Source organism: Corvus brachyrhynchos, unplaced genomic scaffold, assembly GCF_000691975.1.
Source record: "Corvus brachyrhynchos isolate BGI_N302 unplaced genomic scaffold, ASM69197v1 scaffold467, whole genome shotgun sequence".
Classification (NCBI taxonomy): Eukaryota; Metazoa; Chordata; class Aves; order Passeriformes; family Corvidae; genus Corvus; species Corvus brachyrhynchos.
This window is the reverse complement of record NW_008239309.1, coordinates 2,464,680-2,479,858: the sequence shown is the minus strand read 5'-3', so window position 1 is coordinate 2,479,858 and position 15,179 is coordinate 2,464,680. Positions and strand designations below refer to the sequence as shown.

At 44.9% G+C, this 15,179-nt stretch overlaps 1 protein-coding gene across 1 annotated transcript in view; it reads right to left on the bottom strand.

The window, feature by feature from the left end:
• Window positions 1-975: 975 nt before the first annotated feature.
• The window catches only part of DMRT1 (doublesex and mab-3 related transcription factor 1), a gene marked incomplete at its 5' end in the record, with an annotated part of 29,436 nt that continues 15,232 nt past the window's right edge, over window positions 976-15,179 (bottom strand). Inside the window, 2 exons of the mRNA XM_017740654.1 lie at window positions 976-1,236; window positions 10,738-11,021. Of these exons, the coding sequence (XP_017596143.1) occupies window positions 991-1,236; window positions 10,738-11,021 (530 nt within the window). The remainder of the gene's footprint in view (window positions 1,237-10,737; window positions 11,022-15,179) is intronic.

Below are 15,179 nucleotides of genomic sequence, written 5' to 3'. Positions count from 1 at the left end.
CCTTCCACCAGACAGAAAGAGGACAAGACAGATTTCAATGTAGAAGGAGAGAGGAGGAGATGAGGATGGATGCTGTTACCGGTGCTGTGACTCTGAAATAAAAAACCAAACAAAAACAACCCACTAAAACTTGGCAGGTGTAAAGTAAATGAAAAAAAATACTTCCCACAGACCTTACAAAATTAAACTGCCAAGTTCACTGATTGGTACAGAGAAACAAAACACATGAAAAGCTTATTGTCCTGGCTCAGGATATCTTTGAATGCCAAAGAGTGTGAAGATTTTGTTCTCTGTTTCTCTTCTTATTTCTCTAGCATCAGTTACTGACCGGATTCAGTGATGGAGAGGCAGCTCAGTGGAGTTGGACTACTCCAGCAAAGCCATGTTAACACCTGTGTTAGCACTGTCTGCTATGGGAGTAAGGGAACAAGGAAGCACGAAAAACACTGTCAAAACAACAAGGTAAATTCACCAGTGCTGGAAATTACTGCAGATTACAGTAATACTTAGGAGAGCCTGAAACACAATATGGAAAGGAAGATTTATCTGCAGTAGTTTTAAATTAAGCAACATGGTATGATGAGTTTGAAAAAAAAAATGGAAGCAAGTCTGCGAAGGGCTTCATTATATGGTTGGGATGCAGGAGTAGCTCCTACATGTGGTTAAGAAAGGATGGCAAAGGCTCAGTGGGAGGCCTGTGGAAAAAATCACAGCACTTCTGAGAAGAAAGGTAATTCTGAGGTTAGAGTAAAGATCATTTACTCCTGTGAGAGAGTCAGGTGGTAAGCACCAAACACAGTACCTCAAGTGACTGTACAACTTAAAAGACATACGTAAGTGCAGAAGGTACAACTGACTGGACTCCTGAACCATGAGGCTTCTGAAGTAAAAGACTGCATGACTGTACACCATCAGCCTTCCACCACTACCACCACGCTACAAGCCTTCCAGTAATCAGCCACTATCTTTAAAACAGCTACTCTATGATGCTTAGCTTCCTTCCCAGCAGCAACCCACACCTCCTGGGTGCAGGTCCAAGGCAAGGTGGTGCCACGTACCCCAGTGGGTGCACTTACCTTTTGCTTTCAGCTCCAAGGAGGGGGTGTCCTCAGAGGTCAGGATTTGGGGGACACACATGGGAGCGCCAACCCCCTGTCCCAGGTAGGAAGCAGGTGGGTAGTAGGAGCACATGCGGTACTGGGAGCTGACTGCGTGGTGTCTCTCCATACCCTTCACCTGTCAGAAGAGAGAAATGCAACAGCAGCCTGTGAAAGCCAAGCCCCAGTGCCACGGGGGAACCCCACTATCCCCTCCCTCCACCCCTCCACGGCTTTGATGGAAGTCACAGTGGGTGCATGGAAAGTAAAATTCTGACATGCTGGCCTTGGGTTTTTGATTTGGTGGGTTCACAGTCTGCCCGCACTGACCAGCTACAGGTGGTGTGGTATGAGATGTAACCCAGCAGCAGCAGCAGCAGCAGTAGCACACCTATGGCTGTTGTATCTTACTGCACATGGAGATGCATCTGGCACACAAGCAAGTACCTTCATGCAAGCAGCTTCCTGCAGAGTCTCCAGCTTATGGCAGAGAGAAGCGTAAGCTCCTGGCCAGTGTCAGAGGTGAAGTGTCCATCCAGCTCCTACACCTCCCCAGAGACTAACCCATCTCAGACTGGTGGTAACTGCTCTGCCAGGGACCTGCTGGGTGGCTAGGGAGGACAGTCCTATCGACTGACTCCCACAGGATATGCTCCATGGCACTGAGCAGCGACACACAAAAACAAACACACTGTTTTTCTTGCAACACCGTAAAATGGGAAAAATATTTTCCTGAGTTACCCAAAAAAACCAAGTTGTGTTTAGACTACACAAGAGCCGGTTTTGGAGCCACAACTGGACACCAGCCAGAAGTCTGCTGTGTCAGCAACATGTCCGTCAGATATGCCTTCTACCTTCCACAGACTGCAGCAAAGTGGCAGCACTCAGAAATCAAAGTTTATCCTACTCCGATGCCCTGAAATCATCTAAACCGATCTCCTCAGAGAAGTGGTAATGCTTTCATAAATTTCTGTTTTATGAAAGAACTATCAGCTACTATTATTTGTTACAAAGCCCTACAATGCAATGTGGCCTCAGTGCTCCAAAAATGCAGCCAAAACACTTCACAAGATTAACATTTTCAACAGGAAAGGTAACACTAGCTGGTTTCCCTAAGTATGCTGGGAAGTGACTGATTGAAAGATGAAAAGCTTCTGGGCAGAGACAAAATATCAGAGTTTTGCACCAGTTATTGATAGCAGTAGCAACAATAATGCACACCCAGCTATGCCATTACACAATGTCTGTGTAAGCTGACATGCTTGACAGCCTTTTCAGAGACGTCTCACCTCAGGTCTGCCAGCTCCAGTGTAGCTCCCTCGGGTCTGAGCCAGCAGTGCCTGGAGCCCTATCCCTCAGCCCTTCCTAGGCTGCAAAGCTCAGAGCCAGGGAGCAGCGGAGGCTGGGTGTGAACCTGCTGTCCCAGATGGCTGCCCCATGCCAGCAGACACCTACAGGGTCTGATCCTGCCAGGAGGAGCCACCAGCACCTCCCAGAATGCGGTCACCCCTTGTTTTCCAGGGGTCCCTGTAAGAACTCCATATTCATTTTCACATGCCTAGCTGCAAATAATGTGGCCCTGTTGGTGCTCTCTGAGGCAGATTTGCAGTGAGATTAAGTGCAGAGAGAGAGAGAGCATGGTGGCTGTTCACAGGGAAGCAAAGTGCACCTCTGCCTGACTTCTGACAGCAGCACACTCACATATTCTTGCACATGTACTGGGTGACTTCCTTTTAGCCTGTAAAAGTTAAAGAGTTTTTGTATTATAAATTAAAGCAATACTTAAAACTTTTGGTTTTCTACCTTCACATGCAGAAAAAGTTGCATCCAGAATAAATAGTAAATTAGTCTTCAAAATTTCAATGAGTCATCCTGAGGAAGCCTGAACTCAAAACAACCACTGACACTGGCTCTCCTCTTATGACAAAGGGCACTCTCCTCTTTGAAAACAAGACTCCCTCAACAAAACCTTGCCTCAGTGCAATACAAACTGCCCAAAAGCACAATCCAAAGGGCATTCTGAACCGGCGTATCTGCAAAGCTCAACAGCTTTGGAAGTACTGGGAACAAAAAAGCTGGCAAACTCCTCTTCTGTCTGCTGTGTTGCACACACTGTCTTCCTTCCCCTGGTGGGGTAGGGCAGCACCCACGGACCACACAGCTCCACCTCTCCCTTGTGCAAGGCCATGTGCACACATGTACAACTGAGAAAAGCTTGCCCGAAGGAGACAGCATTATTTCAGCTGTAACAAAATGGAGGGATCCCTCCCTGGCACTGAACCGCTTTTTTTTTCCAGGATTTTTTTTGGGGTTTTCTCCATTTCTTAAAAAAACAACTCACCTAAAATCTCTAGATGCAATGAATTACTACTATTATTATTATTAGTGTGTGGTAGCTGGCTAGCAAGAGACATGTTTTATAATCTTATTACCCACACCAAGTCTATGAACCACAGTTCGACTGACAGCCAGAGGCTTGGCTGTGAAAAGAATATGCTGTGTATTAACCACTGAAGAAAATCTAAAAGCTTTTGGTTTTGTTTTATTAAACTGTTTAGAATCCACACCACAGTAAATCTGAACCATAAGGTTGCCTTTTTATAGTGCTTAGCAATCCTGTTTTACAGTAACAATAAAAAAACAACCAGTTGTAAAAATTCTTGACCTTAGCGCTGCCATTAAAAAGCGGGCTTAGGAGACCACTATCTCATGAGAAGGGACATTTGGTCTGTATTAACTCCTGCAGCTCTGTGGAATCCTTACAGGTTTTTGAGTGCTAGAAAGGGAGATCAGGACAGCCGTGGGGAGGCCCTGGAATATTCAGATTATTTTCAATCCGGGGCAGTTCAGCTTTCCAAATGCTAGACTCATGTACCAGGTTTGGGATCCTGTCCTAGGTCCTGTCCAGGGGCAATGCTGGGGTCATGCAGGTATCACAGGAGGAGAATGCCTGGCGTTTTGGTGTCCCTTTCTGCCTCCCTTGCCCCTTCCAGCCCTACAACAAAGCTGAGACAGGCATGAGCTGGGGCAGTTCCACAAACCACTCTGGTTTGTATCACTGCAGAGTACACACCAAAAAAACAAGGCATATTTTAGGTGAGCAAGAGTTGCGCAAGGGAAGGGCACGCATTAGTCTTTGCAGAGGGCAAGCTGAGCTCCTAAGTTGCTTCCCTTCCAGCCACACACTGCTTGTGCCCTGCTCCAGCTGCAGGATTCACCAAGTAGCTCACAGACTTTAATGGGAGACACACATCATCAGAGCAGCACAGTTGGTCTACGGAACATTTACAGGTTCCCCTAAATTGTACAACACAGCACATAGTAATGTTTTAAAAGGTGTACTGCAAGTAACAGTGGGATGCTTACACTTCATGAACAAATAAATACAGCCTGATTTGAAGACCATGAGTGCATTGGAAATTCCTTCCCTGTGCCTTGCAAAGCCACTGTGAGGAATTGAGAGGCAGCTACAGTTTGCCCTCGTACAGATAAACTGGAAACAGGACTTGTTCATCACTGAGCAAAACAGTCAGTGCAGCCCTCCAGCTGTGTCCAACAGTGACAAAACACAAAGCAAAATCCAGGAAAAACGTGAGGAAAACACTCTTGCATCAGACCATTCCTGTAAAAAACCTTTATCAACAGCTGGTGGAAGAGCATGCAAAGCTCAGTTCCTCCTTCCAAGCTTCTGGCAGCATCTGCATAACCTCTACATATCTTTTCACGGAGAAAGAGCTGAGGGGAGAAGGTAGCCAAACCAGGAACAGGGAAGTGACAAAGCAGGCAGCAAGTGGTGACTCACTTCTCTAGCCTCAGAGACTAGAAAATGATCCTGCCCTTCCCAGATACTTATTTAGGCAAAACATCACCTGTGTAATTCTTTTACTTGCAGGAGCTGCCAGACACGATCTCCTTGTGAGCCACTGTTATTTTAGCAGCAGCTTCACACTTTGCAGTTGATCCTGACTATGGGGTTTATTTCCAAGAAAAACAAACAGGAAGAGCTCATGGATGCTACTCCTGGGTGACAAGGGCTGCAAAAGTTTCAAAGCAACACAGGAGATCAAAGTGCAACCCTTCAGCTCTACCATTGGTGTGCCACATGACCTTGGCCAAATCATGTTACCCAGGATTTCCACCCTTTTATTTCACCCATGAGTCAGCAACAGCTTCCTTCAACCAAACTCAGTAATTATGGAAACACCAGAGAAACTCTTAAAAGTTTAACATAGCCTTCTCCTTCTGTCTTGATCTTGAAGTCAATCTTAGCGGGCATAAAATTGCATTTGTGTCATTGCTTGCGAACAACAGAATTCACAGGTTGGTTTTTGGCATGGGCAAGAAGGCATCCACTGGGCATTGAAATGGGAAATTCAGGCATCAGTAATCTCCCCTCTGTCACCTGTGAGCTGTGTGACTGTGGCAAGTTATTTAACACTTCCCTGCCTCAGTTTCTGCATTATAAACCAGGTTTGCTGCTCTCTCCCACCTTGCAATACTGCGCATGTGCTGACCCCTCACAACTACTGTTGCACTCATGCTGCCCAAGGTGTTTCATTCCTAAAACCAGCTAAGCATGTTTTCCAGCACAAGGAAAAAATGAGTGTATGATACCCTGCCTTGACTTACTTTGATTTTAGCACAGAAAATACAAGACACATCTATATCTGTCCCTCCTTGATAGACAAACTTAATTAACCTTTGCTATTCTGTTCCAACCCATTCTTTTAGACAAAGGCAGTGACCCATAAACAATATGTTACCATCAGAATCTCAACTGCAGTGACACCTAGAGATATAGCCCTATCAGCAGTATTGGAAAATAAACCACTTAGATTAGCTCCTCCAAGAAATATGGATTGCATTCATGTCACACATGAGCTATCAGAAACATGAGGATACTTTTAGCATAAATCTGTAGTGTGAAGGGTATGTTATGAATACGGTAGATAATTCACTGCTTACACATAAAATTGGGACTGTCTTGGGTGACTTGCACAATGTGTATATATTTAAACACACATGCACACATTTTACACTGACTTGTGAAGAGTAAGGCTGCAATTTCTGTAAGAGAGACAGGCTTTTTGGAGGAAAAACTGGGCCAGAAACCAGAAGCAGGTGGCAGAAGTTGAAAAGAGCCATCTTTTTTTACTAGCAAGTGGCTATTCTTCAAACTCCTAGCTGTCCTATCACAGTCATATTCTTCTGGATTGAGTAAAAGAGAATTTTTTCATGTTTAGTACTTCTAAGAAATCCTTAAAAACGAGTTTCCTACATCAGCAATACTAAATATTTCGTTTCCAAATGGTAAATGTAAATCCCACATTAGAAAATGAGTTAAAATTTCCCAGTCTCTCTCAAGTATTTATTTTTGCTCTAAACTGGTGTAAAAAAAAAGCAGAAGTTCTAGAAGTGAGAATACCGGTTTGCCAAGTTGCACTAAAGGTGGGGAAAAAAAAATAAGAAAAATGAAATTGTACAAAATTCTGAAATGTGTCCAAAACCTCCACACTAGCCTTAACCTTTCCCAGGACCAGGATGCCTGGACTTACCAAAGTAACAAAGAAAAAGCAGCCACTTGTCCCCAGGTGTGGGGGCACCTTCTGTATCTTGCCAGTTTTTAATGGTTTAGCTGTATGAACCAGAAGTTTTAACATTTTTTGGGGATGATGTTGACTCACATCGAGTCCGGATGAGACTCGTGCTGTGGATCACATGCCAGCACTCTGTCATCTTAGAAAATCAACTCTGATTGGATTCAGATGTGTCCCTCAAGGTTTTACTTTTGCTGTGATAGAAAATGCTGCAATCACCCCATATATTTCTATTGCAGTGAGACCAGTTTCAGGAGCACCAACTTCCAAGTACATCAACCTGCTCTGACTTGCAATACTTTTGCTGGCAAACTGATGTTACTGTTAATTGGATTGAATGCACACAAACTCCCATTGTAATGAGCAAATACAAGAGCTTCAAGGGAGACTCCAGATGCTCACACAGGACTGGAGTGAAAGGAGATGTACAGTAACCACCAAAACTGCTACACTTCCTGCCAACCTAGGCTTGTCTCTTCCTCAGGTGCAACACCAGACATATCTGATTATCTGCCTTAGAGCTGACAGGAGCAGCAGAATATAAATGACCAAAGGAGTCTCAACCAAAACAATAATCTTCATTACGCTTATCAAAGAGTGATGGATACAGCTTCTGGTGTGACTGTCTATAGATGAAGAAAACCTACAGAGAAATATACAAAATATTTGCACCTTTATGAATCTACTCAAGCATGTGAGCCTCTGCAAAGAACAAAGACTAATGAAATCTGACATTAATCTACATTAAAGATTCAGTGATTCAGTTTATTTGCTGATGCTCAATGATGCATTAATCCTCATCTCATCCCACACACACTCACATGTTTCCTCCCTGGCTATTCTCTTGTGCTCCTTAAATTCTGAAACAGCGGACAACTGGGCTGCTCAAGGCCTTGTCTGCATCCAGAAGTTAGCTTACATTAAATATGCAATTCTCCCTATGTGGTTAAAGTTGTTCTAGGATCCATGAGCCTGCACGAAGTGAGCCTGGAAAAGCCAGGTGCCTTGTCTACCCAGCTTAAACTAGAATACCTTCCAGTGAGCACACCGATGACTTCTACACTCAAAGAAACCCTCCTGTGAGCTCACACCTGAGCAAGCTGCCCTAGTTTGGTTACAGCAGGTACTGCCCAGCTATGATTCTGGCAAAGAAACAAAGATCAAAAACTTTGATTGAAACAGTTATAGCAATAGAACTTAGATAAGAATATTCACTCCTACCGGACTCTGGTTTAAAAAAGCCCATTCATGTAAAAAATAAATTCAGTCAGTACAACCAGCCCAGCAGAAGTCCCTGTGTAGGTAACAGCTATGTATTTCCTCTGAGAAAGAAAAGCATGCACAGGTTTGCCGGCAAAACCTCCTGAAGGTGTAAGCAAGGTCTGATTCCTCTTTGAGGATCATGCCTTGAATGAAACCCTCCTTTAATTCCTTACTGTGCTTGACAGAAAGCTCATCAGTTATTCATCCCCCATTTAACACTATTTCTGTGATCTTTCCTGGCTGGTAACCCGCATGCACAGAATCAACGTTTAACCATGTGCAGCAACTGAGACCTCGTTCCCCTTGCAACAAACCATCTTCAGTGCCACATGGAGTTTTACAACCTCAGCATCACTGCACCCACTGCCACCAAATGTTTTCTAGCCTCTCACTAAAACTTTTAATGATTATTTGTGCAGAGCACGCAAACTCTATGACTCAGAACTCTTCCAGCAATAACAATCCTACTTGCAGATCAGTCTGAGAAACAGCCTGTAAGTTACCTAACACTGCCCTTGAACTACACTCTGCCCTACTGCCCAGGAGAAGTGGGTCCTGAGTTTAGGACACTTAGAAGCTGGGGAAACATCACTTCTGCAGGCAAAAAGCAGCACCTTTATTCTCTCTGCTCAGACATCTAACCAAAACAGCACTGAGGGATCCCAAAAGGTCTGCTCTGGAGAAATTAAAATCTTAGATGTGCTAGATAACTAAATTCACATGAAGGTGAGTAGAATCATGTGATATATCCCACAAGGGACATCCACAGCTTTGAAGCTGCTGGTAGAAGGAAAACAGTCCTTTCTGACAACAGCCATCTCTTTTTTCCTTACTTACCTCTTCAGTATCTCACTAATTTGAGTGACTTAATTAATTAATTAATTAATTCTGCACTTAAGCAGAAGTTAGTTTCTGAAGGGCCTGAAGATAAAAATTAATGGAAACCTTATTGCTTTACAGGGTGTCAAAGGTTCCACAAGCAAAAGCCAATCTCCCAAGTGAGACACAGAGTCTCTAAGCCAAGACTTTTTATATAAATGACTGTACAAGACAACAGAACCACGAGGACACCACATCTTCATTCCAAGGTTTAACGTATTTTAAATCAAACACTAAATGCTAGGTGAAGTGTGGGACTAGCAGCCTGCAAAAACATTATTTTCCCAAGGCAAATGTTGCCACCCTTCACTTGTGTTGTGATGGTGTCTCCATGCATCAGAAAGGTAAGTGCTGCATGCAGATGCTTGAGAAGTAACCTTCTATCTGAAATACTGTGCAATACCAGATTAAGCCAATCAACCAAAATGAAAGAGTTAAAAAAGCACTTGGCATCTCACCCCATTACCATTCACAAAATCCTGTACCCTGCCTTGACTCATTTTCCCCTTGGTCTGGTGATCAAATTCATCAGCTAGAGAGGATGCTATCTACTGAAAAGGTGTACCTTCATGTATCAACACACCAAGAGAAGAGAGCTCTCATGGCGTGGGCTTGCACCGCAGAAGAAAGAGAGACAGTTTCTTATCCCATACACCTGTACTCACGGCAAAAAAAGGGACATGGAATAGTGATAAATGCTACATGCTCAAGCATGTGAGCCTCTGCAAAGAACAAAGACTAATGAAATCTGACATTAATCTACATTAAAGATGTAGATTATTAAAGATTGAAGATTATTGTAGATTAAAGATGTAACGCCCTGGCGTTAGTTTCAGCTCCTCAGTATCAAAAATTAAAATGTCCTTTCAGAGCTGGTCCCTGTGCCAGAGACACCTGGCTAGGTGTGAAACTCTCTGTCAGCAAACAGGACGACCTATCTGTTCCCTTACACAAGGATGTTTTGGTGGACATTTCATTGTTGAGTGGTTTCACAATACAGCCTTTGCAGAAGCAGCCTGCCCTGTCTTGATGCTCTACAGAAAAGGTCTGCCCCCTCCTGTCCTTACACAAGGAACACAGGCATACACAGACTCAGAGGGTACAGCCTTACTAGTTCAATCTGAGACGGAAAGACCATCTCTGCAGTGCAAAACCAAACAGAGTCACTGAAATGTTTCCACTTTGCCAAGAATCCCCCACTTTGGCAGATTTCTCCTTTTTCCAGTTTCTGACCAGTACTGAGTTGGATGCTACAATTATCAAGTCTTAGAGTGAGAGGGCTTGATTTGCTTTATATCCTAACGAAGTACACAGAGCTCTGGTTTGAACCTCTCAGGTACTGCCTGTAACGTGAACTACAGAAGTCAAAAGCACAAGCTCTGAAGCTGTCATTGCCAGAACACACAATCAGCAATATGCCATGTCACATTCAACTGACTGCAACCAAACCACTGCACAGCAGCATGGTCTCCTGGGTCACCTCAGCACCTCAGATGTGAAACATGGAAAAGAATATGTTTCTGAAGAGGAAAGACTCCCAGAAATTACACCTGAGGCTCTCAGGATATTATGTTGGGCAACTAAGTTGGACTCTTTTTCTGGAAAACAATCTATAATCTGCTGTGACATAATACAGAAGATAAAATCAAGTGAGTGCTCTTTGTGCTTGTGGCAATTTATCCATACCATTATCACTGTCCAACTATGTAACTGCTTTTGTTGTGCTGCATTGCTATCACCCATTCTGTCTAATTTTCTTAAAATGGGTCCTAATGCCACCCTGGAATATGATTCTGGTTTTGCACTGCCATGAAACCAGCAAACAGGAGGTCAGAGACAAGTCCAGGAAACAGCTTGTTGTCCATCTCACTCTTCCATGTAACACCTCTGTAAGATCATACCTGCCACTGTTTTCCTGACTGGCTTGGCATGTATGTCGCTGGGACACTTCGAAGGCTGTTCTTCATGGCCGACCCTACAATCGTACCCCCTGTCTCACTTGAGGAAGGCTCACTGGCCACTGCCATCTGGTACTGGGAGTAGTTGTACAGGTTGTTGTAACAAGGATACAGGGACGGCTGGTAAAAACTGCTGTAGTAGGTGGAGTCCACAGCCAACTCAGATGTGCTCTCCAAGTGCCCTCTGCTGGGGATGGAAGGGACGTCCTGAATGAGCATCCGTCCCTCTGGAAAAGAAAAAAAAGATCATTATCTTTCACCTTCTAATGAGCTACTACTCCTCCCAAAGGCTGGACAGAGAGTGCTAAGTAAGAAGAGGTAGGAGCTGAAAGTGAAACATGGCTGCGTGTTTGGTGGAAACTCAAGTGGACCAACAGCTACTCGGAGTCCAAGACTGCCACCCATACGCACCACAGACTGCAAAACAGCAGACAAAACCAACTGCAAGTTAAGACAACGCTCTGAATCCTCAATCAGTATCAACTGCTGGGGATAATGATTTACATCACCTAACTTTGCAGTCTATTACTTTTTACCCTGTAACAGTGTGCTAAGTCTCTTGTAACTCTCTAGAAGCAGAAAGGATCTAGCGACAGAATGACTCCTTGCAGACGGTGTCCTGAAGGTGAGAGGACACCTTCTGAACATGCCTCTAGGAAGGGCAAACAGCACAAGGCAAGAGAAGCTGCAGAAGGGAAAGTAGCACAGGATCAGCCAAGGTGTCCCAGAAACCCACATGCTACCTGTGAGCAGTAAGGTCCTCAATCCTTGCCGAGCCTTCATACCCAAATTTAGCTCCTGTACCTACAAAATCATGAAGCAGAGCAAGATCCCCCACCAGTAGCAAAGGAGAAGGAGAAGAAAGGTATTGCTCCTGACTTGCTGCGTCCACTCTGGAGTGCCTCCAGACCACGGGTTAGCTGGTTGCACTCGCGACAGGCCAGGTCTGCCTCCCTGTCATTCCCTAAGATGGGGATGCTTCTCAGACAATGAGGAGCCATGATTTCCCCACTCCACTGCAAACCAGTGCCTTGCAATATTTGCAAGCATGAAAAATGGAAGGTGCTTGTTGCACACCAAGCTCTCTCTGATATGCGGTATCAGTTGCATCGCCAAGCCAGACACAACAAAAAACTGCCACAATCTTATATACAATTACAAGGGAAAAAATAAAATATCTAAATCCTGCCATATCTGCAGCTCTGGTTCCAGTGTGCATGTCTGTGACCCTGCTCTGTACCAGTCCTCTGTAAGGAGCTCCTGCTCTTCCCATGATGTTTGTTCAACTGTTTTGTGGAGGAGAAAACAATGTAGCTTAAAGCATACTGATGAGCTCCAAAGAGCTACTGGTATGGACATGAAGTAGCATGGGCAACAGGCACATAGGAAATAACAGCCCTAAGCGACATTTCAGGCAGGCCTAGTTTGTTTTGGATCTTTCTCTTGGTGTACGTGTATCTTGGCTACTTACCGGCAGAAGCAATATAGTGGCATTTACCAGCCTCTCAGAGACATGGTAACAACTTCTACTGTACTGTGTATTAGCTGCATACTAGATCCAATAATCAGTTTTACCAATTATTGCCATTTACAATGCAATTCTGTTTCACTTCTTCAGCTGTAATGAAAGCTTTCTGCAATCATGGATGATCTTCTTTCACGTCACTAAATTACACAGAGCCCCCATTCGGTTCTTGCTGACATTCTGTTGACATCAATGAACCATACACATTTATTAGCAAAGACTGTTTTATGCCTCCTGCATCTGATTTTTCTGCAGAACCAAGTCAGCTGGCCTTGTTTATCTGGAGTATTTCTCAAATTTGCACACAAAACGGAAGTGCCTGCAATGCCACAAAAGACTTTTCAGAGTTTCTGCACTTTTCATTTTTATAATTTTTTAAATTGCTATTATTCTGCTTCTGGGCAAGAATCTTAGATCCTTTTGTCTGTATCTTTGATAAAATCAGAACTTAGACCACTGGCATAGCACAAGCCTGACTTCCCTCCCTAAATTTACCTCTCAAATAAAGCTGCATACCAATTGTTCTGCTTTAAATGTTGCAAAATAGAAGCCAAAAGCAAAATCCTCCAACACATTCCTTGCTGGGATACAGATTTCATATGACAGAGACATGCAAGGCAGTTGTCCTCTGAACTCCTGACAGGGCTGTACTATGCTGCACAAATGCACGATTTCTTCTAAAATCTCTGCAGTGTCTTTCAATTTACAGTGCATCATTAGAAGGGCTACTACTCCCCATTAAAAATACTAGCATCAGGAAGATGAGGTCTTTTTACACCTGCGTGATCTGATGAGGGGATCAAGATTACCCTCAGTCAGTTCACAACAACAGTAAGTCAGGCAGGAGTGCTGATCTGCTGGAGGGCAGGAAGGCTCTGCAGAGGGATCTGGACAGGCTGGATCATGGGCCAACGCCAGTGGTGTGAGGTTCTACAAGGCCCCGTGCCGGGTCCTGCCCTTGGGTCACAACAACCCCAGGCAGTGCCACAGGCTGGGGCAGAGTGGCTGCAAAGCTGCCCACAGGAAAAGGACCTGGGGGTACTGGTGCCAGCAGCTGAACATGAGCCAGGGTGTGCCCAGGTGGCCAAGAAGGCCAATGGCATCCTGGCCTGTACCAAGCAGGACCAGGGCAGGGATTGTCCCCCTGTACTCAGCACTGGTGAGGCCACACCAGTATCCAGTTCTGGGCCCCTCAGTACAAGAAAGGCATTGAGGTGCTGCAGCGTGTCCTAAGAAGGGCAATGGACCTGCAAAGGGTTTGGAATACAAGTCTTGTGAGGAGTGACTGGGGGAGCTGAGGTTAGCCTCTCCAGGTTTAGCCTGGAGAGAAGGAGGCTCAGGGGAACCTCATCACTCTCCACAGCTGCCTGAAAGCAGACTGTGGCCAGGTGGGGTTTGGACTCTTCTCCCAGGTAAGAAGTGGCAGGATGAGAAGAAACAGCCTCAAGCTGTGCCAGTGGAGGTTCAGGCTGGACATCAGGAAGAACTTTATGGAAAGGGTTGTTAAGCATCAGAAATGGGCTGCCCCGGGAGGTGGTAGAATGACCGACCACTCCTGCAAGGTTTCAAGAAAGGGCTGGATGTGGCAGTAAGTGCTATGGTCAAGTTGACAGGTAGCAATAGGTCAAAGGTTGGACTCAATGATCTTAACAAGTCTTTTCCAACCTAAACAATTCTGTGGTTCTGATTCTGTAATACACAGGAAAGATGAGCCACCCTACGTCCTAGCTAGCAGCTAAAAGGAAGAGGGGGAGAAAGTAGCAGGTTTTGTTGCAACTTTTGAAAAGGCCTTATGCACCACACTTCCTAACATGGGACAAGATGAGCTAGGCTAGAACAGAAACCCTACCCATAGCTATCCACCAGATCACACACACAGTCCTGATATTCCTGATGCTTCTGTGACATTCTAGTGGCTGTTAGTGCTACAGCTCCCTCCTGAAGAGCAGCAGTGGCAGTATTCTGCTGCAGTAAGAAGGAGAAAAAATAAAATGCTTTTTGATCATTTTTTCCTCTTTTTATCTCCTATCTGTGGTTTGTGCTACCATCATTTGGCACCAAAGGTGCAAAAGGTTTGACTTGTCACACATTTTCCTTTATGTAGCTGCACAACACCCACCAGTGGTACAGAACTCAGGGCCGTTACAAACCCACCAGGAGTGTCCTCTGCTCTCTTTCAGCTGTCCCTCCACGTTCCAGTAGTCTTTACACTACTATCAGCTGTCTCCAAAGCTGGTCTGTAGAGCTGGCTCATTCAGCCACCCATGCACCCATGTGCATAAATCCCCCAGTATCAACAACCTGGGGCATCTTCCTCTTAGAAACCCAGAGATATGAAATCCATGGACCTTGTAACATCTCTGTCACACAACCCTTCTGAGCTGCAGGGCCACACCACAGAGATGTGCCCCAGCAGATTGACAAAAATAGGAGCAAAAGGAAAGTTCAAATGGAGGGAAAGACACATCCAACTCCTTGAAGAACTAGGAATCCTGTGAAAGCACTGGAAATACAGCTGGAAGAGTCAGTTTTCCCTTAATCTCATGAGACATCATGCTTCTGAACGTGGAAGGATAGATCTATAGGAATCAATGTCTGCAACCATCTAGCTGGGGTTCCTCTGGCTGGTCCTTGGCCCATACCTGTAAGGCTAGACTCCTACCTACCAGCTGAACCTTCCTACACCCATGCCTCCAGCAGCTCAACCAGCTAGGTGCTCTCCTCCAGGGAGCCTGTCAGCCTGCAACTGTTTTCTGCCAGCAAGTACAGAATATCCAGGTCAAGAAAGCAGCTTTCAGCTGATTTCCTTCTTTCTTCCAAGTGTAATTCAACACAGCTGAATGGCTCTGCTGGCAAGAAG